The 27,025-nt window shown below is 67.5% G+C and overlaps 2 protein-coding genes across 5 annotated transcripts; one reads left to right on the top strand and one right to left on the bottom strand.

The window, feature by feature from the left end:
- Positions 1–1,617: 1,617 nt before the first annotated feature.
- Positions 1,618–17,626, top strand: NCAN (neurocan). Of its 3 annotated transcripts, none has more exons than XM_032092419.1 (15): positions 1,618–1,783; positions 7,530–7,609; positions 8,684–9,085; positions 9,567–9,741; positions 9,828–9,955; positions 10,426–10,719; positions 10,991–11,854; positions 11,937–13,721; positions 13,903–14,019; positions 14,178–14,291; positions 14,467–14,625; positions 14,706–14,788; positions 14,873–15,017; positions 16,513–16,695; positions 16,809–17,626. In XM_032092419.1, exons 2-15 carry the CDS (start codon positions 7,537–7,539, stop codon positions 17,000–17,002), a joined length of 4,716 nt encoding a protein of 1,571 aa, XP_031948310.1. In that variant the 5' UTR covers positions 1,618–1,783; positions 7,530–7,536; the 3' UTR covers positions 17,003–17,626. The 3 variants fall into 3 exon arrangements, with proteins under 3 accessions (XP_031948310.1, XP_031948312.1, XP_031948311.1); XM_032092421.1 differs by having other exon boundaries at positions 1,619–1,783; positions 16,805–17,626; XM_032092420.1 differs by lacking the exon at positions 1,618–1,783 and adding an exon at positions 3,676–3,757.
- Positions 17,627–18,301: 675 nt separating this feature from the next.
- On the bottom strand, positions 18,302–26,782 carry HAPLN4 (hyaluronan and proteoglycan link protein 4). Of its 2 annotated transcripts, XM_032092510.1 has the most exons (6): positions 26,733–26,746; positions 26,645–26,699; positions 25,187–25,304; positions 24,459–24,821; positions 20,814–21,116; positions 18,302–19,242 (listed from the first exon to the last, which is right to left on the bottom strand). In XM_032092510.1, the coding sequence occupies exons 3-6, from the start codon at positions 25,302–25,304 to the stop codon at positions 18,911–18,913; spliced, it is 1,116 nt and encodes a 371-aa protein (XP_031948401.1). In that variant the 5' UTR covers positions 26,645–26,699; positions 26,733–26,746; the 3' UTR covers positions 18,302–18,910. The 2 variants fall into 2 exon arrangements, with proteins under 2 accessions (XP_031948401.1, XP_031948400.1); XM_032092509.1 differs by having other exon boundaries at positions 26,645–26,782.
- Positions 26,783–27,025: the final 243 nt, after the last annotated feature.

The raw sequence follows: 27,025 nt of genomic DNA, 5'->3' as shown, positions 1-27,025 counted from the left end.
ATTCACCGCCACTTGAGAGCTCCGCTCAGTCGCTGCCAGCACCCTCCGTGCCACACAAAAGGCCGGGGACACATCCACGCCGGGGGTCGGTGTCCCCTGGGAGGTGGCCCGGGGTCCCGCCTTTGAGTCCCCGGGGCTCCTTCGAGGGTCGGGGTCAGGCTGGGAGCAGCTGTGGTGGAGATTTTTGGGGTGTGGGAGCTGGGAGCTGCTGGGGACACCCGACATTCCCACTGGGAAGCAGGCATGAGCCCTTCTGATCCCTGATCCATGCACGCTGCGGGATTTCCGGGTGAAATTTGGGGAGATGAAGAGCAGGAGGAAGGGTTTGGGCAGCGGGGGGAGGACCCAGCTGTGGTGGGGGGCAGCGGGGACATCCAGAGGGTGCCCAGGTGAGGATTTTGAGGTCGGCCCCATCCCATGGACCACTCCTGGACCATCCTCTCCTAGCAGGAGCAGCACCCTCCTTCCAAAAACCCCCACAAACCACCCCGGGCCAGCAGGACGGGAGATCTGTAGGGGCGGCTGGATCCGCCGAGAGCGGGAAGAAGCCGGGATATCAAATCCCCTGGGACCCTGTCCCTAAAGGCAAACCCCACGGGGACAGTGACCCCTGTCCCTGTCCCCCACGCTTGGGCACCTCCATGGGGCCGGGCCCGCCAGCTGCAGCCACATAAAGAAGGGGAACAGAGGAGCTCTGTGCGCCGGCAACGCCGGGATTGTGCCGGAGCAGGGGGGGCTCACAAAAGGCAGGAAACGCCACGAAAAGTCTGGCACAATGGAGTCGGAAATGAGAACTTTGCTCTCGGGTTTCCACGGATCCATCCTATGGGCGAAATAGGGAGGGGGGATCTCTCCTTTTGGTGCCAAGCCGTGGGAGACAGGCTGGCATTCTTCAGTCACCGGCGGGAAGGTGACACCCCCCCTCCCCCCCAAAAAAACCGCCCCCCAATAGCTCAGTGATGGTTTTTTTCCCCCGTTTTGGGGGTCGTTCCTGGTAGCGCGGCTCTTTGGAGAGTCTTACCCGGTTTTGGGGGGTTGTTGGGGCTTTTTGAAATCTTTATCCATCCACAGCATCCTCCACCCCCCCCCCTGCACCCCATTCCGGCCCCTTATAGGGTGTGGAGGGGCTGGAGGGTGCTGCTGGCTGCGCCCTGTATGGCTTAGAGAGAATTTTGGGGTGTGGAGGGGCTGGGAGACGCTCCCCTCGTTGGAAACACCCCCAGAAAAATCCTGCAGGGTCCCCCCCCCCTCTTCCTGCCTCCATTACCCCCCCACATCCTCGTAGGGACCCCACCCCCATAACAGCCCCCCCTAGTCCAGGGACCCCCCCAATCTCTCCCCGAGCCCTCTTAGAGACCCCCCCCTCATTACAGAGACCCCCCCCAGCCCCTTCCACACCGAGTGGGGTTCAAGAGGCGGCCCCGCTGGATGAGGAGGGGGCGGCCCCGGTTTTGGGGGGTGGGGGGGGTTGGCCCGGGTGTGGGGGGGTGGCGCATGCGCGGCCGCCCCTCGCCCTGCGCCGGGCAGCGCGGAGCGGGCGCGGGTTCTCCGCCGCTGCGGGCAGGTGCGGGCGGGCGGCACCGGCGGCACCGGCGGGGGGGGGGGGGGGGCCGCGCCCGCCGCCAGCCGCGATTGGCCCGGCCCGGCCCGGCTCGGCCCCCTCCGGGGGGGGCCCGGCCCGCTGCCCCCCTCTCCGAGCCCCGCTTTTAAGCCCCCGGTGCCGGCGAGGGTGCTCGGCTCTACCGGCGGCGATGAGTCCCGGCGCGCCCTGAGCACGGACCAGGTACGTGTGGTACCGGCACCGGCACCGGCACCGCCCCCACTGCGGGGACGGCCGTGGGGATGGGGACACCGGCACCGGCACCGCTACGGCGGGAGCGGGACGGATCCGCGCTGGGGGCTCGGTGGGTGCGGGGCCCGGTGGCGGGGATGGGGACGGTGACACCGACACCGGTACCGGTACCGGCAGCGGCAGCGCTACGGCGGGAGAGGGCTGGATCCGGGCTGGGGACGCGGCGGGGCTGCGGGGGCTGCAGGAATGCGGGGCCGGGTGGCGGGGATGGGGACGGTGACACCGGCACCGGCACTGCTGCGGGGACGGCGGTGGGGGCGGTGACACCGGCGGCGACACCGGCGCCACCACGGCAGGAGCGGGATGGAGCCAGGCTGGGGAATGCGGGGGTGGGGGGGCCGCGGGTCCCGGCGGCGGTGGCGGGGATGGGGATGGGGACACCGGCACGGCTGTGGCAGGAGCAGGACGGATCCGGGCTGGGGACGCAGCGGGGATGAGGGGGACGCTCGGTGTGGGAGAGGGACACTGCGGGTACCGGGGGGGACAGCGGTGAGGGATGGTGGCCCTGGCGTGGGGGAGACGCTGGGGACACGGAGGGGACAGTGAGCTGTCACGGCTGGCGGTGCTGGGATCGGGGACCATGGGGCTGGAGGGGACACTGCGGGGATCAGGGGCACTGGGACAGCTGGACAATGGGGGCGTGGCCACTGGCTTTGTGGGGACGCGAGGACAGGGGGACACCGTGAGGACCGGGCTCTCAGGGGCTGGGGACACTGAGAGGGGCTGGGCAACACTGGGGACAGTGGGGCAGGCAGGGCCACCATGCCCTGAGCACCCCAGGAGCTGGCAGCGAGACAGAGGGCAGGCAGAGGTGGCGAGGGGTGGCAGGACAGCTGTGGGTGCCACCGGTGCCACACCCCCCCCCCCCCCGTGGTGCCACAGCCGGGTGCGCCTGGGCCACCCGGTTCCTTGCTGGTGACACTGGTGGCTCCCTGGTGAGTCGGGAGCCGGGAATTTCCCTATCCCGAGGTGGCCCTGGCTGCCAGGGCGCTGGCAGAGTGCTGGGCACTCAGTGCCATGGCCAGGATGTCCCCAGCACGCGGACACGGTGTGGAGAAGACAGGATGGATGGATGGATGGATGGATGGAGGGATGGATGGATGGACGGACAGACGGACGGACGGATGGATGGATGGATGGACGGACAGACGGACGGATGGATGGATGGATGGACGAACGGATGGATGGATGGATGGACGGACAGACGGACGGATGGATGGATGGATGGACGAACGGATGGATGGATGGAGGGATGGACGGATGGATGTGGGTGGGGATAGCGCGAGGCGCTCGGCAACCCCAAAACCGGTGGGACAACGGTGCCAGCGGCCTGGATCCGTGCCAGGCCCTGCGGCCCGGGGGTCTCCTCCCGGGTTTGGGCACCGGGCGCGGTGCCGGGAGTCACTCCCAGCGTGTGGCCGAGCCCGCGGCAGGGCTGGCGATGGAGCCGAGGGCTCAGAGCGATGCTGCGCCGGCTTCGGGGCTCCCGCGGCGCTTTGGGCTTTGCAGGGGAGAGGCAGAAAGCGGGGCAAAAAGAATCAATAAATAAAAAAAAAAAAATTCGATTAAAAAAAATAAAAGAGGAGCAAATTCTAAAATAAAGGCTGCAGACTGTCTGCCTAATAAAAATCGCACCCGGCAAAGGGCCCATATTGGACGGGATCACAGCTTCCCGAGGTGCTAATTTATTCCGGCAGGCTGGGGGGAGCGGGGAGCATCACGTTGCCTGTGAGATGTGACGGCAGCGAGGTTTGCAGAATTCCTTTGTTGTGGGCAGAGAGGAGGGGACGCCGAGCCGGCCCCGCCGCCGGGCTCCTGCCGCGGCCGCGCAGCCCCGGGGGGGCCCCCGGAGGACACCCCCGGTCCCCGCGGGGGCGGCGGGGACACCGCGGCGCTGGGAGGGAGGTGGGTGCTGCGGGGGGGGGGGGTCAGGGCTGCTCGGTGCTGGGGGCGGGGGGTGCAGGAGCAACCCCCGGGGTGGCTGAGGGGGGGGACACGCCGGGAGGGTGGGCACCGGGATGTCGCGTGGCGCGTTGGTGGCACCGCGGACCCGAGCGACCCGCGGGGACAGCAGAGGTCACGGGGACTGCGGGCTGCGTGGGGACAGCCGGTGGCACCCTCAGGGCTGGGGCGTCCCCAAGGTGGGGGCACCAATGTCCGGCTGCGTGCGGGCTGCCCGGGTGGGTGGGCAGTGCCCCCTTCTCTGCTGCCACCCATCCCGTGTCCCCAGCGCTGTCCCAAATGTCCCCTCTGCTCCGTGCGCACCCCGGGATCCGCAGCCGGCCCTGTCCCAGGCTCGGGGCAGGGCGGGGGCAGAGGTGACCCCCAAACTGGCCGGGTGGTCCCGGCGGCCTGTGTGGAATTAAGCTCTGTTTCAGCTCAAGCTAATCACCAGCCCCGGCTTTGCATATTCATGAGCAGGATGAATTATTCATGAGGTGACAGCTAGTGACAGATGTGAAAATGTTCGCCCGGCTTTGGGGGGGTTTGGGGGGGCGTTTTGCACCGGCGTTATTTTAAATTTCTCTCGTCTGCCGTTCCCCCGGTTGCGCTGGGACGCCGAGGGGACAGGGACACGCTCCTTGTCCCCGAGGGGGCCGAGCCACGTGGCCTTGGGGACGTCACGGTGACACCGCCCTGACTGCGGAGAGAAACCCCCGCTGCGAAATTCGGGCCCTGGTGCCCGTGGTGGCCCGGCCACCTCCCTCACCTCGCCACCCCCGTGCCACCCCCCTCGCCTCGCTGCCACCACCGGGCACACACGTGGCCCAGCCCACGGCTGCTTTCCCTGGGAATCCCGGCTGGATCCTGCCCCGGCCATCCCGATCCATCCCTGGGCATCCGGGATGCATCCCGGGCCGATCCCGGTGGCACCGCAGGGTCGGGATGTGGCCGTGCCACCCCGGCGGGGTTGGAGCTGGATTGTGGATCCATGGATGGCGGGGAGGTGGGAACGATTCGCTGCCGATAATTAACGAGGCTGCGGGGGGACATTGCCCGCCCGTGGGGTCCTGGCGAGGGGACACCGCGTGTGGTGGCACCGGCCCCGGCAGGGCTGGCGCTTCCCGTGTCGCTTGTCCTGACCTTGGGAGAAACTTTTGGCTGGCCCAGCACCTTGCCCGGCTGGGCAGCCGGGGGTGCGGTGAGGGGCTGAGGGGATGGAACGGGGCGGGGACGGGAGCAGAGCCATGGGGAATGTGCCCCCTGTGCGTGCCAAGGGCAAGGGTGGCAGCCGGCTGGCCCCAGAGGACAGAGATGTGTCCTGTCGCTGGTGCGGGGGAACTTTGGGGACAGCTGAGCTTTCCCAGGTGCTGCCGGCCTGGCCCTTCCCACCTTTCCTGCTGCGAAAACAAATCCTGCAGGAATGCTGATGTCAGGGAAGGCGACAGCTCAGCCGGAGCCGGGCAGCCCTGTGACCCCAAAACCTGAACCGCGAGCGCCCAGCAGCACCCACTGGGGGGGGGGGGGTCAGGGACCCCCATCCCATCCCATCCCATCCCATCCCATCCCATCCCATCCCATCCCTCAAATCCCAGCTCTGCAGCCTCCTGGGAAGCGGCTGGAAACCCAAAGAGTAACTTTTGTGTTTAACATTTAAATAAATCCCGGCTGTTTGCTCAGCGAGGACCCGGCTCTGAGTAAATACTCCGAGGAGGATTTCTCCTCCTCGCCTTCACGCGGCTCTCCGCGGGCTCTCGCTGCCGCTGTGACACCGGGGATGGGACCCCTCGGTTCGGGACTGGTGGCCGCGAGTTGTCACTGGGTGCTCCACTGGGAGCTCTGCGGGCCGGGGAGGAGGAGGATGGAGAAGGGGAAGATCCCAGGAAGGTGGCAGAGAGCGAGATCCCATCGCTGCTGTTCCCCCCCCCAAATCTCCTTGTTTGCCTTTTGATGGGGAAAGTCACCTGGAAAATCCAGGGGAAAAGGAAATGTGTGGAAAGACCAAAAAATCTTTCAAAAACCGGGAAAACCCAGCAGGATGGTTTGAATCCCTGAGACGTGGGTGAGCACAGCCCGGGCCACCCTTGTTCCCTGGTGCTGGGTGTCCTGGGGGTCCCCATCCCGCACCCAGCAGGTCTCGGGTGGTGCCCGGACCAAGGACACGGCGCTGCTGCTTTGTCCTGGGAGAGCTCCTGAACACCCCAGAAAGCCAAAATTAACATTCCAACGCGAGGAGCTGGAACCTCCCGAGCCCGCCCGTGCCAAGGAATTTTTTTTTCCCCCTGGAGCTCAAAGACCGGGAAAAGTTTGGTGCTGCCGAGGCATTTCCTTCCCGGAGCATCTCCGAGCAGGGATGAACGAGCTGCTGCCAGTGCCGTGGAGCAGCCCCGGCGCTGCTTTGGGGTTTTCCAGCTCCAGGGAGATTAATCGGGGCAAAGGCACATCCCGCTGCCCATTCCTGACCCCGGGAATTTCCCTCCATGGCCAAGGCCAGGTCACACCTCCCTGTCCCCTCCCAGCAGAGCGCCCTGTGGAGCTGCCGCGGTGGGGAAGGGGCTGCCAAGGCTTTCTTCTTGAGAAGGAATCAGATAAAACCCGGTTTTGCATCCCCAAAAAGGCCCTTTGCCCGCGCGGAACACGGGGGGGGTCTCCTTTTTTCTCGCCGTTTCGCTCTTTCTTTCTATTTTCGTCCCATAAAAGCACAGAAGGGACGGAACGAGGCATCAAGGGCTGGAAAATGGAGCAAAAGGGATGGGGGATGAGGCAGAGCCTCGGTTCGGGGCAGCGGGAGGGGCACGGGGGGCTCCTGGTGTCCCCCAAAGGCCGAGTGGTCCCCAAAGCCCTGTCTGGGACGGGGCAGGGATCGGGGAAACCCAGGGAGCAGCAAATTCCAGGATGGATCTGTGAGTAGGGAGGAGCTGGGGTTTGGCTCAAGCTCGTTGGCCACGTGGTGGCACTTCGGGATTTGGGGTTTTGGGGGTGCTGGCTGCGTCCCTGCTGCCTCTGCTCGGCCAGTTTGGCACCCGACGGGTGAGCGACGGTTGTGGTGGGAGCTGGATGCTGGCGGTGGTGGGAATTTGGGGATGGTGGTGGGCACTGGGTGACAGCTGGGTGATGGTTGTGGTGGGAACTGGGTGATGGTTGTGCCAGGTTTTGGTTGTGGTGGGAGCTCAGAGATGGTGGTGGGCGCCGGGTGATGGTTGTGTCCGTTCTGGGTGATGGTGGCGGGCGCTGGGTGGTGCCTGTGCCAGGCGATGGTTGTGTGGGAATCGGGCGATGGTTGTGGTGGGAGCTGGGTGATGGTGGCAGGCGCCACGCCACGGTTATGCCCATGCCAGCTGTGTGACCTCCCCACCTTCCCGCTGATCCCGGCTCCCAGATGTTTTAGGAACCCTCTCAGCCGCCGCAGAGGAGCAGACGGACGGGAGGGAGCTCCGGGCGGCGGCGGAGCCGGGGCTTTGTGCCCCTGGGGGACCGCGGGACCCCCGGGTGTGCCCACCCACCCCCAACACCGCGCCGGGTGCCGCGGGGATGTCACCGCGGGTGGCACCGGTGGCGGGCACACAGAGGGACATCCCAGCTGGATGCTGGTCTCTCATCCCGCCCCCGGGCCGGCAGAGAAATCCAGCTCTCCCTGGGCTAATGGGGCTAATCCCGCTCCTCCCGCGGTGATTTCTGGCCCGAGGGCATCGCGGGGTGGGCGAGCGGTGGCCTGGCAGCGCTGCTGTCGTTGCAGGTCAAGGATGGTCCATGTGATGGGGGATGCCGCCTGCTGGGTCCTGCTCGGGCTCTCCCTCCTCCCCATCGCCGTCCTGGGTAAGTGCTCGGCGGCCGGGGCTAATTAGAGGGCAAACAGCGATAAATAATGAACTCTGGGCCGGAATAAACCGTGATCGGGAATAACAACCCGGGCAGGGCTCGGGCTGCCCGCGGGATTAGTGAGGGAGAAGCCCCCCAGGCGACCGTGCCCCCTCCCTCTCTCCCTCCCTCCCTCCCCGCGTTGGGATCGCTGCAGGCGAGACCTTAAATCCTTAATCCCGCTGGCGGCCCCCTCCCCACGGCCCAGCTGAGCCCCCCGGGGATTTGCCGTGGCTCTGAGCCGTGTCCCCCCCGTCCCCCACGGCGGGGACACCGCAGCATCCGCCGCACCGGGGGCTTTGGGATCGGCCACCCCGGAGCCCTCCCCGTGGCCCCCAGGGAGCCGAGGGCTGGGGGTGCGGTGAGGGTGGCGGAGGAAGGTGCCAGGGAGGGATAAGTGGCTGTCCCCAGTCCCCAGCTGTCCCCTGATCCCACTGGAGGGTCCACGGGGGGTCAGAGACGCGGGGGATTTGCACAGGCTGGGACGGGATTAGTGCGGGACAAGGAGGAGGAGGATGAGGAGGAGGAGGAGGATGAGGAGAAGGAGGAGGAGGAGGAGGAGGAGGATGAGGAGGATGAGGAGGAGGAGGAGGAGGTGGTCACGGTCCTGGCACGCTTGATCCCAGCACGGGGGTGGCTTTTCCGCTGGTGCCACAGGAGTCGGGTGGCGTCTTTGGCGAGGGATCTCCCTCGGCGGGCAGGGACAGGGCGAGCTGGTGTCCCCAGGGAGCCGTGTGGCACCCACGGGTGCAGAGCAGTGCCTACAGCCTGGGGACATCGGGGGGCTGGGCAGCATCCTGGGGGTGCCGTGGACCCCGTCCGAGCTGGGGGTTCAGCCCCAGAGGGGGGCAAGGTCTGTCGGCAGCCGCTGGGTGGGGTGGCCGCGCTTTATCCCAGTTCATTATCCCGCTTCCTGCTCTTCCTGGGGCGCTCAGGGGTGCCCGGAGCGGAGCCCCCCACACCCTGCGATGCCCCCCAGCCCTCCCCGCTGTGCCCAAACTCCCCGTGGCAGCCGAGCCGCTCTCCCCGTAGGCTCCCAGGACGAGGGGAAGGTGATCCACATCACCAGGGTGCAGCACCAGGCGGTGCGGGTGGGGCTGGGGGAGCCCGTGACCCTGCCCTGCCTCTTCCTCCTGCACCCCTCCGCCTCCCTGGGGCCCAACGAGCCCCCGGAGCCGCCGCGCGTCAAATGGAGCAAGGTGCGCTCGGCCACCGGCCAGAGGGAGGACGTGCCCATCCTGGTGGCCAAGGACAACGCGGTGAAGGTGGTGAAAGCCTACGAGGGCCGAGTGTCGCTGCCCGGCTACGCCCGTGACCGCTCCAACGCCACGCTGCAGCTGCGGGCGGCCCGCGCCAGCGACGCGGGGCTCTATCGCTGCGAGGTGGTGGCCGGCATCGACGACGAGCAGGACCTGCTGCCGCTGGAGGTGACGGGTGAGCCGGGCACGGCGGGGGCACGGCGGGGGGCACGCTGGGGGGGTCGCGCAGCCCCTGTGGCCGAGGCAAGGTGGGCGAGTTGGGCACTCAGGGTGAGCTGCGCACCCCGTGTGAGCTGTGCGCTCCCTGCACCCCACAGCACCTCTGCACCCCACAGCACCTCTGCACCCCACGCACCCGGTGCCCCCCATGTGCTCTGTGCCCCCCATGTACCCGACGGCGGCAGCTGTGCCCCCCGTGTGTCCCCCTGCACCCCATGACAGGGGTTCTGCTCCCCATCAGCCCTGCGGACTCTCTGTGAGCTGTGTGAGGCCTAAACCCCGCTCCAGCCCTGCACCCGTGCCAGTCCTGCACCCCGTGCCAACCCTGCACCCCACGGACCCCGTGCCATCCCTGCATCCCACACCAATTCTGCCCCTCCTGCGCCCCATCCCAGCCCTGCCCCCGGTACCATCTCCCCGCTCCTGTGCCCTCCCAGGCGTTGTGTTCCACTACCGGCCCGCGGGCGAGCGCTACGCCCTGACCTTCCCCGCCGCCCGCCGCGCCTGCCGCGACAACTCGGCCGTCATCGCCTCCCCCCAGCACCTCCAGGCCGCCTTCGAGGACGGCTACGACAACTGCGACGCGGGCTGGCTGAGCGACCAGAGCGTGCGGTGAGTGCGCGGGACGGGCCACCCCGCGGGCACCCCCGGGCACCCCCTCCCCGCGGAGCCGAGCGCCCACCGTGCCCCTCCCGCAGGTACCCCATCACCCTGTCCCGGCCCGGCTGCTACGGAGACCGCAACAGCCTCCCCGGCGTGCGCAGCTACGGGCGGAGGGAGCCCGCCGAGCTCTACGACGTCTACTGCTACTCCCGGGAGCTGCGAGGCAAGGAGGGGGTGCCCAGGGCTGTGCCCGGCTGAGAGCAGCCTGGCACATGCCCGGGGATGGCCCTCTGTGGTCACGGTGTGGCTGGGTGCCCAGGGATGTCCCTCCCCGGCCGTGGCCATGGCTGGGTGCCCACGATGTCCCTCCGTGGTCACGGCGTGGCTGGGTGCCCAGGGATGTCCCTTTGTAGCCATGGCATGGCCGGGAGCACAGATAAGTGCCCGGGGATGTCCGTCCGTGGCCGTGGCACGGCTGGGTGCCCAGGGAGGTCCCTCCATGGCCACATCTGCGCCGGGCTGCAGGGTGGGTGCCGGGGCCATGCCAGCGCTCCGTGCCATCCTTGGCACCGTCACCGAGCGTGGCCGCGGCGCTCAGGCCATGGCGACGTCCCAAAAAGCCCCGCTCCACTCCGAGCCACCAGGACCGTCACTTCCTGCCCCCGTGTCCCCAACACCTCCGCTCTCCCGCAGGGACCGTGTTCTACGCCACGGTGCCGGGGCGCTTCAGCTGGCAGGAGGCCCGCAGGCACTGCCGGAGCCGGGGCGCCTCGCTGGCCACCACGGGCCAGCTGTACCTGGCGTGGCGAGAGGGGCTGGACCAGTGTGACCCGGGCTGGCTGGCCGATGGCAGCGTCCGCTACCCCATCCGCCTGCCGCGCAGGAAGTGCGGGGGCGAGGCCTCGGGGGTGCGGACCCTCTACCAGTTCCCAAATCGCACCGGTTTCCCCTCCGCCGCCTCCAAATTCGACGCCTACTGCTACAAAGGTGAGCGGGACCCGCCGAGCTCCGCTCCCAGACCCCCCACCCGCTCCCGTCTTCCCTCGGGGATCAGTGGGCATGGCCGGGAAAATTGCTGCGGATGAATATTTAATTAGGGAATTAATGAGATAAACGAGGAGAGCGGCGCTGGGAGGGAGCCCAGCTCCGGCTGGGTGCGGGGAGGGGGATGCGGTGCCTGGTGCTGACACTCGAGGAGGGCTGCGAGACCCCTCGGGTGCCCTCGGTGCCACCGCTGATGCTCGTGGTGTCCCCGCAGCCGCGGGGCACAGGGACACGGAGGAGCCGGTGCTGCCGGTGCCCCCCACGCCCGACCCGCCGAGCAGCGACAACGTGCTAGTGGAGCACAGCGAGGACCTGGGCACTTCGGGGGACACCCGCGACATCCCCCGCGACCGCTACGACCTCCAGCCGCAGCCGGGGCCCGCGGGGCTGGGCGAGGATGAGGACGAGCAGCTGCGGCCGGCCAGCGGCAGCCCGGTGGCGCAGCGCGGTGACCTCCCGGGGGCTGCCCTGTCGCCGGCACCGGCGGCTCCAGGGCTGGGGACGGGCGGTGGGACATCCCTGCCGCCCACCGCGGCCCCCTCGCTGGCGTGGCCCCACGAGGAGGAGGCTCTCAACGTGGTGGATCAGGCTCCGGAGAGCTCCCGGCGCGATCCTCCGGCACAAGGAGAGCCCGAGGGACCCCCGGCCACCCTCCTGTCACATGCCCAAAGCCCAGCCCTGGAGCACAGCACCGGCTCGTCCTTGGCACCGGCGACCCCCAGCACGGCCCCGGAGACCCCCAGCACCCCCCCGGGCAGCTCCAGCGCCCCGAGGAAGAGCTACCCCGGGCTGAACGGGCGCTACTTCCAGCTCCAGCGGCACAGCCGGGACCCCGCGGTGGCAGCTGGGGACACCACGGTGGCCATTGGGGACCCCACGGTGGCGACTGGGGACCCCACGGTGGCAGCTGAGGACCCAGCGGGGATTGTCACCCAGGCCCCCGTGCTGGCGCTGGAGGTGAAAGGACCCGCAGCCAACGCCGTGGAGCTGTGGAGCCTCCCCCGAGCCGGCACCGAGAGCCCCCGGCGGGAGGGTCCCCACGCGTCCCCCAACGCGCTGGAGGAGGAGCCCAGCCCCGGTAAGTGACACCAGGCACGGCCGGGGGGTCCCAGCGCGGGCTCCGCCGCTCGGGGACCCCATGGCGGTGCCGTCTCTTGCAGAGCTCATGGCCCCGGCCACCGCCCCGGTGTCCCCCTCGCCGCAGGCGCCGGCCCCGAGGGATTCAGGGACCCCCGCAGGGACCCCGCCCGTGCCGTCCCCGTCCCCGTCCGTCCCCGCCACTCCCCGCGACGCTCGGGGCCACCGGGACATCCCCGCGGGTGGGGCTCAGCCCGTCCCCAGCGCCCGCGGGGACTCCCCGCGGCCACCCGCGGATGCCACCGAGGACTTCTCCGGGGACCCTCCCTCCCAGGAGGGCGGTGGCTCGGTGCCCCCGCTGCCCCCGCTGCCCCCGGCCCCGTTGGTGGCCGAGGGTCCCGAGCCGGCCCCGCAGCCCCGCGGGGACGGCGGGGACGGCAGCGGGGCCCCGGGTGACGGCGCGCTGGAGAGGCAGAGGAAGGCGGTGACATTCCTGCAGCCAGAGGGTCCCTCCGAGGGACACGCTGCCACCGCCGGCTACACCGAGGGGGCTTCTCCCGGGCCCCTGGGGCGGTCCAGCGCAGCGGCTCCCCACGGGTCGGCCGAGCCTAGCCAGGAGCAGCCGGAGGGATCCAGGGATGCGGCCGAGCCTAGCCAGGAGCAGCCGGAGGGATCCAGGGATGCGGCCGAGCCTAGCCAGGAGCAGCCGGAGGGATCCAGGGATGCGGCCGAGCCTAGCCAGGAGCAGCCGGAGGGATCCAGGGATGCGGCCGAGCCTAGCCAGGAGCAGCCGGAGGGATCCAGGGATGCGGCCGAGCCTAGCCAGGAGCAGCCGGAGGGATCCAGGGATGCGGCCGAGCCTAGCCAGGAGCAGCCGGAGGGATCCAGGGATGCGGCCGAGCCTAGCCAGGAGCAGCCGGAGGGATCCAGGGATGCGGCCGAGCCTAGCCAGGAGCAGCCGGAGGGATCCAGGGATGCGGCCGAGCCTAGCCAGGAGCAGCCGGAGGGATCCAGGGATGCGGCCGAGCCTAGCCAGGAGCAGCCGGAGGGATCCAGAGATACGGCCGAGCCTAGCCAGGAGCAGCCGGAGGGATCCAGGGATGCGGCCGAGCCTAGCCAGGAGCAGCCGGAGGGATCCAGGGATGCGGCCGAGCCTAGCCAGGAGCAGCCGGAGGGATCCAGGGATGCGGCCGAGCCTAGCCAGGAGCAGCCGGAGGGATCCAGAGATACGGCCGAGCCTAGCCAGGAGCAGCCGGAGGGATCCAGGGATGTCGGGAATGGCGCAGCCGAGCCCAGCAGCGAAGCAGCCGCGTCCACCCCGGCCTGGGAGGTCCCCTCTCCGTCCCCTTCCCCCACGGCCACCGAGGTGGTGCTGTGGGCCAGCACCGAGCGGCCGGAGGAGGTGGCGGTGCTGGAGCCGGTGGCCGAGGAGGGGTCCACAGGCTTCACTCCCCCAGACCCACAGCCCACCCACCGCTCGGAGCCGGAGCTGGGGGCAGCCGAGCAGCTCCTCCTGTCCCCCCCGGGCCCCCGGCAGCCCCCCGCCACCCCCGGCGCCCCAGCTGTCCCCAGACACGAGGATGCTCCAACAGCCCCCGGCGAGGAGGACTCCTCCGGGGAGGCCAAGAGGGAAGAGTCCCCCACTGCCCTCGGGCCCTGGCCGTCCCCCAGTGCCCCCCACCCACGGGGGACGGAGCCCGCCGGGTCCCCGAGCGCGGGGCTGCTCTTTGAGCCCTCCGCGGAGCCAGAGCTGGGGGGTCCGGAGGGGTCCCCGCTGCTGGACGCCGACAGCGGCAGCGGGGAGGAGCCGGCGCTGGAGGAACGGGAGCTGCTGGCCTGGATGGGCACCGGCAACGCCAGCGGGCACGGTGAGCTGCGGGCACCGGGGCTGGTGGGCACGGGGATGGGAGGTTTTGAGGCAGAGCTTTGGGCGGTGTCGCTCTTTTCATCCGGATTTCCTCGCTGGGAGCCGACGGGATGGGAGCGGGGATGGCGTGGGTGGCGCCGCGTCCCCCCAGCCGGGCTCAGGGCACCGCTGCCGCCCCGCAGCGCCTCCGGACCCGTGCCAGAACAACCCGTGCCTGCACGGCGGGACGAGCCGTGCCAACGGCACCGTGTGCGGCTGCAGCTGCGCCCCGGGCTTCACCGGCGAGAACTGCGAGATCGGTGAGTGCCCGGGCACGCTGCGGCCCTGGCACAGCGCGGGGGCGGCTCTGCGGCTCCGAGCGCTGCGCGGAGCCCCGTCCTCGGTCGCTGGCACCGGAGGGCTCGGGAGGGTGGCGGCGGAGATGTCGCCGTGCCCACAGCTCGCGGTGTCCCCGCAGATATCGACGACTGCCTGTCCAGCCCGTGCCAGAACGGCGGCACCTGCATCGACGAGATCAATTCCTTCGTGTGCCTCTGCCTGCCCAGCTACGGCGGCAGCCGCTGCGAGAAAGGTGGGGACAGCCCCCAGTGTCCCCCCCCCAGCCCGGCTTTGTCCCCGCGGGGACACGGCTCAGCCGCCGTGGCTTTGGGGAGCCTCAAGGGGACACAAACCCCGCACGGCGCCGCTCCCCGCGGGGCTGAGGGCCGGCCCCTTTCTCTGTGGCCACTGTCGCCGTCTCCCCGCAGACACGGAGGGCTGTGACCACAACTGGCACAAGTTCCAGGGGCACTGCTACCGCTACTTCGCCCGCCGGCGCTCCTGGGAGGACGCGGAGCGCGACTGCCGGCGCCGGGCCGGGCACCTCACCAGCATCCACTCGCAGGAGGAGCACGGCTTCATCAACGGTGGGCTGGGGGTCCCGAATCCCCCCTCCCCGGGTGCTCCTCGCCTCCTCCATGCGAGCCGCGGGTGCCTCTTCCCGCAGGCTTCGGCCACGAGAACACCTGGATCGGGCTCAACGACCGCATCGTGGAGCAGGACTTCCAGTGGACCGACAACACCGGCTTGGTGAGGGCCTGTGGGGGGTCGGGGGTGGGCTCAGGGTGCGGGCAGGGGGCGCTGGGGGTGTCAGCCTCTCTGGTGGCCCCGCAGCAATACGAGAACTGGCGGGAGAACCAACCCGACAACTTCTTCGCGGGCGGCGAGGACTGCGTGGTGCTCGTGTCCCACGAGATCGGCAAGTGGAACGACGTGCCCTGCAACTACAACCTGCCCTACATCTGCAAGAAAGGCACAGGTAGCGCCCGCCCGGCGTGCCCAGCCTGGCACGGCTTCATCCTGCAGCCCTCGGCATCCCTGTCCCCATCCCGCAGTCCCAGTGTCCCCACTCCACAGCTCCTGGCATCCCTGTCCCCATCCCGCAGTCCCAGTGTCCCCATTCCACAGCTCCTGACATCCCTGTCCCCATCCCGCAGTCCCAGTGTCCCCACTCCACAGCTCCTGGCATCCCTGTCCCCATCCCGCAGTCCCAGTGTCCCCACTCCACAGCTCCTGACATCCCTGTCCCCATCCCGCAGTCCCAGTGTCCCCACTCCACAGCTCCTGACATCCCTGTCCCCATCCCGCAGTCCCAGTGTCCCCACTCCACAGCTCCTGGCATCCCTGTCCCCATCCCGCAGTCCCAGTGTCCCCACTCCACAGCTCCTGACATCCCTGTCCCCATCCCGCAGTCCCAGTGTCCCCACTCCACAGCTCCTGGCATCCCTGTCCCCATCCCGCAGTCCCAGTGTCCCCACTCCACAGCTCCTGGCATCCCTGTCCCCATCCCGCAGTCCCAGTGTCCCCACTCCACAGCTCCTGACATCCCTGTCCCCATCCCGCAGTCCCAGTGTCCCCACTCCACAGCTCCTGACATCCCTGTCCCCATCCCGCAGTCCCAGTGTCCCCACTCCACAGCTCCTGGCATCCCTGTCCCCATCCCGCAGTCCCAGTGTCCCCACTCCACAGCTCCTGGCATCCCTGTCCCCATCCCGCAGTCCCAGTGTCCCCACTCCACAGCTCCTGGCATCCCTGTCCCCATCCCGCAGTCCCAGTGTCCCCACTCCACAGCTCCTGGCATCCCTGTCCCCATCCCGCAGTCCCAGTGTCCCCACTCCACAGCTCCTGACATCCCTGTCCCCATCTCGCAGTCCCAGTGTCCCCACTCCACAGCTCCTGACATCCCTGTCCCCATCCCGCAGTCCCAGTGTCCCCACTCCACAGCTCCTGGCATCCCTGTCCCCATCCCGCAGCCCCCAGGCCCCTCCTCGTCCCCAGCAAACCTTTCCCAGCCCTTCTCCCAGGCGAACTCCAGCAGCTCTCCCCTGAATCTCCATTTTTCCTCTCTCTTCCCCCCCCCCCCCCCCCCCCCCCCCCCCCCCCCATGATCAATCCCTCCATCCACACTTGGATTTGTTTAATTTGCTCCCATTAAAACCCATTAAATTCCCATTCCTTACCTCGGGAAGTTCCATTAACCTCCAGCTGCTCCTCCCCACCCCGCGCGCTAATGACGCCCCAATAAAGCCATTAATTAACCAGTTAAACCCTGGGGACACCTCGCTGCCACCCTGATGGACGAGCCTCTCCCAAAGCCACCACCACCCGTGTCCCCGGGGATGCAGGGGGAAGCTCATGGTGGCCCGGACTGGTGTCCCTTGTCCCCTCCCAGTAACTCCCAGTAACTCCCAGTACCTCCCAGTACCTCCCAGTACCGGGGGGGGTGACGGGGCTCTGCGTCCCCTCCCTCCCAGTGCTGTGCGGGCCCCCCCCGGAGGTGCCGAACGCTTTCCCGGTGGGAAAGAAGAAGGAGAAGTACAACATCCACTCCAGCGTGCGCTACCAGTGCCAGGAAGGCTTCACCCAGCGCCACGTGCCCACCATCAAGTGCCACAGCACCGGCAAGTGGGACCGGCCCAAAATCCTCTGCACAAAACGTTAGTGGGGGGACACGGAGGAGGGGGGAGGGAAGCCGAGCCGGGGGTGTGGGGGCATCACGAACAGTGACCTGACCCCCCCCGCGTGCCCCGCCTTGCCCCCCGTTAGCCAGGCGGTCGCACCGAGCGCGGCGGCACCGGCGGCACCGGCACAGCCACCCCCACCACCAGCACCACCACCACAAACCCCGCAAGGAGCGGCGAAAACACCGCCAGCACCTTCGGCTGGACTGGATGGAGGAGGGCCACTACTTCTAGGGCCGGGCGGCGGCCACCGAGCACAAGGGGCCCCCGTGGGATGTGGTGACGTCCCCCCGCCCCTCTCCCACCCCCTCCCCGCCCCTCTTTTATAACCCCTTTTTGGCTTTAGCTCCTTAGGATGCCCGGCCCCGTAGGGAATAGGATCCGGAGGGGGCGGCTGCGTGTGCGTCCCCAGCCCTCCCTGCATGTCCCGCGCTCAGCCCCCCCGGCCCGGGCTGGAGCCCCCAGCCCCGCACAGGGACCCCCCCCCAGCTGGGCTCTGTCCCTGTCCCCAAATCGGGGCTAAATCAGGCAGCCCCCCCCATATCCCACCTCGGGCGGCTCTGGTTTTTTAGCAGCCCCCCCATTTCCCTGCCCCAGCACCCCGGGGTGTCCCCGCGGCCGGCACGGGGTGGGGGTGGGGGGGGGGGACACGGTGCCTCCGGGGCCACTGTCCCGCTCCGCGCCTGGTTTGGGGGGTGTTTGGTTTGGTTTTGTCCCCTTTCCGTTCGTTTCGGGTCCCCGTTGGAGTTGGCGTATGTGTGTGTGTACGGCGCTTTCTGATCTCTGCTGTTTGCGACGTGACTGCCGTGTCCCGACCCCCTCCCCGACCCCCTCCCGACGCCCCCTCCCCATTTCTGACTCTGCCTTTCTGTACTGCTGGACATTTTAATAAATTTTTTTAACAGTTGAGCGAGCCCTGCGCTTTCCTGGGGTCTGCGGGACGTGGCCCCTGCCCGGCGCCGCTGCCCGGCTGCCGCCTCTCACCGCACCCCATTAATTCCGAGCAAACCCAAACCCTCTGCCAGGGCTCCCCGTGCCAGCTCCGCCGCCTGCTCGCCGTGAATCACCGCCGTGGTGGCCGCCACGTGGGTCCCTGTCGCTGGCCAACGTGGCCGCGGCGTCCCCCTCAAGATGGGGAGGTGCCGATGGATTTTTTTGGGGTGATTCCTGCCCTAACCGTGGCTGCGGGGGTTGCAGCTCCCACCCCTCCCTCTGTCACCCACCCCCCGATGTTCCCCTGCCCCCCTGTCACCCGCGGTCCCCGCTGTCCCCTCCCAGGGCTGTGCCATCCCAGCAATATTCGTTTCCATCACTCATTAAAGGTGATTTATGGGCTGTGCTCAGCTGGGCCGGGCCTGGAGGACGCCCCGAGCCCCCTCCGAATCTCGGGGTCCCCACCCCTGTCCTGCCACCCGCCACGGTGGCCCCTGGTTGCTGCCAGCGCTGTGACACCCCGAGGTGGCTCTGCTGCTGCTGCTCCTTGGATCTAATCCCGATAAATCCAAGGGTTGGGATGCTCTGAGCGTGCCCAGATCGCGCTGCGAGTGGGGGCTGTCCCCCCAAGGACACAGCAGAGCCGCGCTCAGCTCTCCAAAGCGGCCGAAGCTTTTATTTCATCTACGTCCAGGGCTGCCAAAGCCTGCGGCCGGTGCCCGGCTGGGTGGGCACAGGGGCCGCTGCCCTCCCCCGGCCCTTCCCTGCTCCGGCCCCGGCCAAGCCAAGCGCGCAGGAGCCGCCCCGGCCCCGGCGGGGGCTGGAGGGGCTGCGGGACCCCCCCGGCTGCCACGGCACGAAGCCAAACCCGGTGCCGCCAATCCTTGCCCAGGGCCAAGGGAGGATTTCGAGGGACCTGCGGCACCTCCCGGGGGCGGTCAGCGCTGCGTGACCGCGGGGACAGCGTGAGGATGAGGAGGGCGGGGGCTCTGCGGCCCTTTAGCACATGCAACAGGCGCGTCGAGAAGCGAGAGCTGCGAGGAGCGGGGAGCCAGCCCCGGATCGGGGCGCAGGCTCCTGGCCGGGCTCACCAAACCCTTCCCGTGCCGCTGCCTCAGTGTCCCCAAGCGTCCCCGGGGGCGACAGCCCGCGCTGCTCGCACCTCTCCAGCCCGAGGCAGGGGCTGCCCGCAGCTCCCCGCACAGCGCGGGGGGGATCCCCGGCCAAACCCGGGGGGTGCTGCCGATCGCTCCGACCCTCACACGCGCTTGGGGTGCCCCCCTGCCGCCGCGGGCGGGGCTTCTCCGGCCTTTTTGAAGCAGTACACGCCGAACAGCTTGTACTTCTTGTCGGGGAAGCCCAGGTTGCGCACGCCGGGCTCGCGGCCGCCGCAGCGGGCGCGGGGGTTCACGATGGGGTAGCGGATGCTGCCGTCCTCCAGCCAGCCGGCCTCGCAGCGGTCCAGCAGCTGGATCTTCCAGGCGGCGTACAGCTGCCCCACCTTGGCCACGGCCGCGCCGTTGTTCTTGCACGCCTGCACGGCCTCCGAGTAGCTCAGCTTGCGGAAGGTTTTGAGGAAATAAACTTTGCCTGAGAAGGGGGGTAAAGGGAGGGGGGTGTCGGTCTGGAGCAGCCTGGAGGCAGCGCGGCGGCGGCGCGGGGTGGGGTGAGGGGTACGAGTCCTGTGGAGACTCCCGACATATTTCTGGGGGGACTGGAGGTGAGGGGTACGAGTCCTGTGCGGCCCCGAAAACATTTGGGGAGTTGAGGGTGAGTGATGGAAGCGCTGTGGAGTCCCCAAAACATTTTGGGGGCTTGGAGAAGGTGAGTGGAACAAGCCCTGTGGAGCCTCCAAACAGATTTTGGGGGTGCTGGAGGAAGCAAGAGGTACCAGCCCTGTGGACCCCCAAAAAAATTTTGGGGAGGTTGGAAAACGTGAGTGGGACCAGCCCTGTGGACCCCTTGAAAATATTTTGGGGGTGCTGGAGGAAGCAAGAAGTACAAACCCTGTGCACCCTCAAAAACATTTTGGGGAGGTTGGAGCAGGTGAGGGGTACCAGCCCTGTGGACCCCCCGAAAATATCTTGGGGGGCTGGAGGGTGGCACAAGCGCTGTGGACCCCCTCCAACACATTTTGGGGGGGGGATTGAAGAAGACCCCACGATGCGCTGTAGCCCCCCCAAATTATTTTTGGGGTGGGGTAGATGGATGTGGCGAGTGCCACAAGCCCCGTGGACCCCCCCAAGCCATTTTGGGGGGCTGGGTGGGCTGATGAGGGCAGATTCCCGGGGCTGGGCAGCGGCGGTGCCACCCCCGGGCGATGCCCCCCGTTGTTTGTCCCGCCTGGCACCGTTCAATAAAGCCCGGCCGGGCCCCCCCGCGCCCCCCGGGAGGGATTTATGGAGCCCCGGAGCTCTCCCGGCTCCCATCTGTCCTGTGCGGCCCCGGCCTCATCCATCACCGGCTGCTGCAATTCCCTCCAGCCCCTGGGTCCTGCTCGGGAAAGAGGTTTTGCTTAAAAAAAACCCAAAAAAAACCAAACCCAAAAAACCGGTTTTTCCTTAAAGAAAAGAGGTTTTTGCTAAAAAACCAACAAAATAAAAAAAAGGGGGGGGGGGGGGGCGGAAGGTTTTGGCTGAAAAAAAGGAGGTTTGGATTTAAAAAAAAAGAGGGTTTGGGTGAAAAAGATGAGATTTTGGATGTAAAAAAGTGGTTTTGGCTGAAAAAGAAGAGATTCTGGATTAAAAAAAGAGGGTTTGGCTAAAAAATTAGAGATTTTTGCTAAAGCAAAAGGGGGTTTGGGCCAAATAAAAAGAGGTTTTGGATAAAAAAGAAGGGTCTTTCGCTAAGAAGAAGAGGTTTTGGATTAAAAAAAGAGGTTTTGGCTAAAACAAAAGACGTTCTGGATAAAAAAAGAAGAGATCTTGGCTAAAAAAGAAGAGGGTTTGGATGAAAAAAAGGAGGTTTTGGCTAAAAAAAATCAGGCTTTTTGACTAAAACTCGGCATTCCAGCCCCACAAGTGATGCCGACGGCTGCTGGGACCCACAACGCTGACCCCCTCCGGGGCTGGATTCCAGCTCCCTCCTCTCTCCCCCATCCCTGAGCACCCTCCCGGCTGGGCGCTGCCATCTCCGTGCCTCAGTTTCCCTCTGCCGCTCACCGTTGAGGTTGGAGGTGAAGCAGAAGGCGTCGTAGTGCTCGCTCTCCTTGTGCCGGTAGCCGTAATTCCGGACGCCCACGGGCGTGTCCTTGCGGCCGCACTCCTCGCGTGGCCGGGAGATGGGATACTGCACCGAGCCGTCCTCCAGCCAGCCGGCGTTGCACCAGTCCATCCCCTCCAGCCAGGCCTGGTGTAACTGGTCGTGGGACGCCAGGATCCCGTCCTGCTCCAGGCACGCCTGCTGCGCCTCGTGGAAATTCAGCGTGTAGCGCCCCAGGCGCGGGTGGTACGGGAAAATCACTCCTGGGGAAGGTGGAGAAGGTGCGGTGGGGTTGTTTTTGGTTTTTGGGGGGTTGTTGTGGTGCTGGATGAAACAGCGGGGTCAGTGTCAGGCTCGGGAGGCCGCGGGAAAATGGGGATTGGGAGGGTTGGGAGAGACGCCTGGAAAATCGCTCGCGTTGTCCCCCACTGCAAGGAGGTTTGGGAGATCCAGGGTTTGGGATTGCAGGGACCCCCGGACTCCAGGGGGGGTCTCCTCTGGGATTTGGGGTCATCGGTGGTGCCCGCGCAGGCTCCAGCCGAGCCCTGGCACTCCCTAACTGCGGCTCCCGAGCTCCCAAAGAGGAGTTTTCCCCTTTCCCAGCCCCAAAGCTTTGCCTCCCAAGCCCCTAAAAAAGCATTTTCCGCTTTCCCAACATCCCAGCACTGCCACATCCCGGTGTCCGGCTGCTTTACGAGCCCATGCCACCCCCCAAACTGCACTCCCCGAACCCCTAAAAAAGCGTTTCCCCCTTTGCCACCCCCAAACTGCGCTCCCCGAACCCCTAAAAAAGCGTTTCCCCCTCTGCCACCCCCAAACTGCGCTCCCCGAACCCCTAAAAAAGCGTTTCCCCCTCTGCCACCCCCAAACTGCGCTCCCCGAACCCCTAAAAAAGCGTTTCCCCCTTTGCCACCCCCAAACTGCGCTCCCCGAACCCCTAAAAAAGCGTTTCCCCCTCTGCCACCCCCAAACTGCGCTCCCCGAACCCCTAAAAAAGCGTTTCCCCCTCTGCCACCCCCCAAACTGCACTCCCCGAACCCCTAAAAAGCGTTTCCCCCTTTGCCAGCCCCAAACTGCGCTCCCCCAACCCCTAAAAAAGCGTTTCCCCCTCTGCCACCCCCCAAACTGCGCTCCCCGAGCCCCTAAAAAGCGTTTCCCCCTCTGCCACCCCCCAAACTGCACTCCCCGAACCCCTAAAAAAGCGTTTCCCCCTCTGCCACCCCCCAAACTGCACTCCCCGAACCCCTAAAAAAGCGTTTCCCCCTTTGCCAGCCCCAAACTGCGCTCCCCGAGCCCCTAAAAAAGCGTTTCCCCCTCTGCCACCCCCCAAACTGCACTCCCCGAACCCCTAAAAAGCGTTTCCCCCTTTGCCACCCCAAACTGCGCTCCCCGAACCCCTAAAAAAGCGTTTCCCCCTTTGCCACACCCCAAACTGCACTCCCCGAACCCCTAAAAAAGCGTTTCCCCCTCTGCCACCCCCCAAACTGCGCTCCCCGAACCCCTAAAAAGCGTTTCCCCCTCTGCCACCCCCCAAACTGCGCTCCCCGAGCCCCTAAAAAAGCGTTTCCCCCTTTGCCACCCCCAAACTGCGCTCCCCGAACCCCTAAAAAAGCGTTTCCCCCTTTGCCACCCCCAAACTGCGCTCCCCGAACCCCTAAAAAGCGTTTCCCCCTTTGCCACCCCCAAACTGCGCTCCCCGAACCCCTAAAAAAGCGTTTCCCCCTCTGCCACCCCCCAAACTGCGCTCCCCGAACCCCTAAAAAAAGCGTTTCCCCCTTTGCCACCCCCAAACTGCGCTCCCCGAACCCTAAAAAGCGTTTTCCCCCTCTGCCACCACCAAACTGCACTCCCCGAACCCCTAAAAAAGCGTTTCCCCCTCTGCCACCCCCCAAACTGCGCTCCCCGAACCCCTAAAAAAGCGTTTCCCCCTTTGCCACCCCCAAACTGCGCTCCCCGAGCCCCTAAAAAGCGTTTCCCCCTTTGCCACCCCCAAACTGCGCTCCCCGAACCCCTAAAAAGCGTTTCCCCCTCTGCCACCCCCAAACTGCGCTCCCCGAACCCTAAAAAAGCGTTTCCCCCTCTGCCACCACCAAACTGCGCTCCCCGAACCCCAAAAAAAGCGTTTCCCCTCTGCCACCCCCAAACTGCACTCCCCGAACCCCTAAAAAAGCGTTTCCCCCTCGGCCACCCCCAAACTGCACTCCCCGAACCCCTAAAAAAGCGTTTCCCCCTCTGCCACCCCCCAAACTGCGCTCCCCGAACCCCTAAAAAAGCGTTTTCCCCCTCTGCCACCCCCCAAACTGCGCTCCCCGAACCCCTAAAAAAGCGTTTCCCCTCTGCCACCCCCCAAACTGCACTCCCCGAACCCCTAAAAAAGCGTTTCCCCCCTTTGCTACCCCCCAAACTGCGCTCCCCGAACCCCTAAAAAAGCGTTTCCCCCTTTGCTACCCCCCAAACTGCGCTCCCCGAACCCCTAAAAAGCGTTTCCCCCTTTGCCACCCCAAACTGCGCTCCCCGAACCCCTAAAAAAGCGTTTCCCCCTCTGCCACCCCCAAACTGCGCTCCCCGAACCCCTAAAAAAGCGTTTCCCCCCTCTGCCACCCCAAACTGCGCTCCCCGAGCCCCTAAAAAAGCGTTTCCCCCTTTGCCACCCCCAAACTGCACTCCCCGAACCCCTAAAAAAGCGTTTCCCCCTCTGCCACACCCCAAACTGCGCTCCCCGAACCCCTAAAAAAGCGTTTCCCCCTCTGCCACCCCCCAAACTGCGCTCCCCGAACCCCTAAAAAAGCGTTTCCCCCTTTGCCACCCCCAAACTGCACTCCCCGAACCCCTAAAAAAGCGTTTCCCCCCTCTGCCACCCCCCAAACTGCGCTCCCCGAACCCCTAAAAAAGCGTTTCCCCCTTTGCCACCCCAAACTGCGCTCCCGAACCCCTAAAAAAGCGTTTCCCCCTCTGCCACCCCCCAAACTGCGCTCCCCGAACCCCTAAAAAAGCGTTTCCCCCTCTGCCACCACCAAACTGCACTCCCCGAACCCCTAAAAAAGCGTTTCCCCCTTTGCCACCCCCCAAACTGCGCTCCCCGAACCCCTAAAAAAGCGTTTCCCCCTTTGCCACCCCCAAACTGCACTCCCCGAACCCCTAAAAAAGCGTTTCCCCCTTTGCCACCCCCCAAACTGCGCTCCCCGAACCCCTAAAAAAGCGTTTCCCCCTCTGCCACCCCCCAAACTGCGCTCCCCGAGCCCCTAAAAAAGCGTTTCCCCCTCTGCCACCCCCCAAACTGCGCTCCCCGAACCCCTAAAAAAGCGTTTCCCCTTCTGCCACCCCCCAAACTGCGCTCCCCGAGCCCCTAAAAAAGCGTTTCCCCTTCTGCCACCCCCCAAACCCCTTAAAAAGCGTTTCCCCTTTCCGAACACCCCGGCGCTGCCCCATCCCGGTGCCCGGGAGCTTTACGAGCCCGTGCCACCATCACTCTGCGCCTTTTACGAGCTGTCACCGTAAACCCGCAGCACCAATAAAACCCCGTAACAGCGGCCGTAAACCACGGGAAGAACACCGGGCCGGGAAGATCCCACACCGGGAAGCCCATCCCGGCCACCCCAAGCTACCTTCGAGGTCCAGCTTGACCACGCCGGTGTCGTCCTCGAGCTCGTTGGTCACCTCGCACTCGTAGCGCCCGTAGTCCTGCAGGGTGACGTTGCGGATGATGAGGGACGCGTCGCCCACCCCGTCCTCTTGTAGGGCCGTGCGACCCCGGTAGGGTCCGAACGCCCTCCGCGCCTTGCCCAGCGCCACGAACACGTCCACGAAGGCCATGGGCTCGGTCACTTTGGTCCACTTGAGGCGGATCTCGGCCGGGTCGTGCGCGGACACGTCGTAGTGGTAGCGGCAGGGCAGGATGATGGTGCCACCGCGGTGCGTCACCACCTTGCCCGGCGCTGTCTGCACCACCACGGCCCCGCTGTCACCCTCTGGAAAGGGACACGGGGCTCAGCGAGGTCGCTGTGCCCAGCGGGACCCGCGGCCGGCCCAGGGCTGGCGCAAGGAGGGGGTTCAAAGTAGGGGGAAAAGCAGGATGGGGGTGTGGGGCCACCTTTTGGGGGGAATTCCTCTCTTTTGGGGGCTTTGCAAACCCTAAGGAGAGTTCGGGATAATCCCAGGAGGGTTCCCACGCCCTGGACAGGACAGGGGGGACACAGGGGACGCGTCAGAGACCCGGATCGTGCTTTGATGCGCATTAAACCCAACAACCCAGAGGCTGCAGGAGGTGCCCCCAGTCCCAATCCCATCCCCAATCCCAGCCCCAGGATGCCCACGGGATGCCGGCCCCACTCACCCATCACATGCACCACCTTCTTCCTGCCCCGGGCGTTGAGCAGCGCGTCGGAGGCGACAGCGGCGGCGAGGAGCAGCAGCGCTGCCGGGCCGGCGGCCCAGGGGCTTTGGGGACGCATCTGGGGGGGGACAGCAGCGCCCTCAGCCCCCTCCAGCCCCCCCCGGAGGAGCCCGGCTGAGGGGAACCCCCCGAAGTGACGCTGGTGCCCAGCCCGTGGTGTGCCAGCACCCTCTGCCACCCACCCCGTGCCCAAGCGGGTGACAGGGCTGGGTCAGTCCCTGCCTCCCCCCCGCGCCCCCCCAGCCCCGCAGGGACCCCCCCGGCCCCGGCTCTGAACTCGGCGACCCCCGCTCGCTTCCAGGCGGGATGAATATTCCATGAATATTTCATGGCAGCCGCACGGGGCCGGATCTCCTGAGTTATTTATGGCACCTCTGGAAAACGAACTGATGGGCAGCGACCGGGCAGCGGCGGCCGGAGCCCCCCCCAGACCCGGCTGCGCCCCCTCCCCAAGGGACAGCGCGGGGGGGGGACGTGGGGAGGAGCCTCCCCCTGCCTGGGGGGCTGCGACCCTGAGCCCCGACTCTTGGGGTGCCCCAAATGCCAGCCTGGCTCTGGGTGCCCGCTCCCCGCGGGAACGAGCCCACCCCGGGCAGGGGGCTGGATGGGGGCAGGGGGAGCGCGGCGGCGCCCCGGGGGTCCCGATCGGGGGACAGGGGCAGGGACAGCCCTGCCGGTGGTGGCGGTGCCGTGTCCGGGGGCAAAGGAAGCGGGGCAGCCACTGCCCGCGGGGCACAAAAAGCGGGGCAGCCCCCCCGGTGGTCCCGGTGCCGTGTCCGGGGGCGGGAGGAGAGTGACAACCTCTTCCGGTGGTCCCGGTGCCCGGCTGGGGCAGGGAGAGAGAAGCAGCCCCTCCGGGGGTCCCGGTGCCCGGCCAGCACGGGGGGCGAGGGGCAGCCCCCCCGGTGGTCCCGGTGCCAAGCCCGGGGGCAAGGGGAGGTGGGCATCCCCTCCCGGTGGTCCCAGCGCAAGTCCGAGCTAAGAGCGAGCAGAGCAGTCCCGGTGCCCGGTCCGCGGGCAGATGGAGTGGAGCAGCCCCCCCGGGGGTCCCCGGTGCCCGGTGGGAGTAGGAAAGCCCCCCCACCCCGGGCATTCCGGTGCCCGCTGCGGGGGCAGAAGGAGCGGGGCGGCCCCGCGGGGGTCCCGGTGCCGCTCGGGGCAGCGGCTGCGGCGGTGGCGGCGCTCGGCGGCCGCGGGCCCGGTGCGGTGTTGCAGTGCGGGACACTGCGGCGGCAGCCCCGGGGCTGCGGGACTCCGGTGCCCGCCGGGGACAGCGCAGCGCGGGGGGAGCTGCGCTCCTGCCGCCGCCGCTCCGCAGCGAGCGACCCCCGCCCGCCGCGCCCCTCCCGGCCCCGGGGGTCCCGTCCCGGTGCCCCGCGCCCGCAGCCCCGCACTCACCGTGTGCCCGGTGCCGGCCCGCGGGATGGGCCCGCCCGCAGGAGTGCGCCGGTGCCTCCGGTACCTCCTCCGGTACCTCCGCCGGTACCTCCGCCGGTACCTCCGCCGGTGCGGCTCCGCGCAGGGGGCGGCACCGGGAGCTCGGCCCGGCCCTGCCCCGGCTCCCGGCGCTGCGCAGGGCCGGCGGCTCGCCAAGGTCACCGGCCCGCCCGGTTCCCCCGGTGTCCCCCGGCACTGCCGGGACCCCCGGGCCGGGCTGCGGGCGGGGAACACGCGGGGCACGAGGAGTTGCGTCCGGTAAATCCCTGCCCCGGGCACTGCAAGGGCAGCTGTGCCCACCCAGCCCCAGCCTGGGCACCCACCCAGCGGGTGCCACCCCCA

Source organism: Corvus moneduloides, chromosome 28 (genome assembly GCF_009650955.1).
Source record: "Corvus moneduloides isolate bCorMon1 chromosome 28, bCorMon1.pri, whole genome shotgun sequence".
In the NCBI taxonomy this organism is placed as follows: Eukaryota; Metazoa; Chordata; class Aves; order Passeriformes; family Corvidae; genus Corvus; species Corvus moneduloides.
This window is presented reverse-complemented; position numbering and strand designations above follow the sequence as displayed.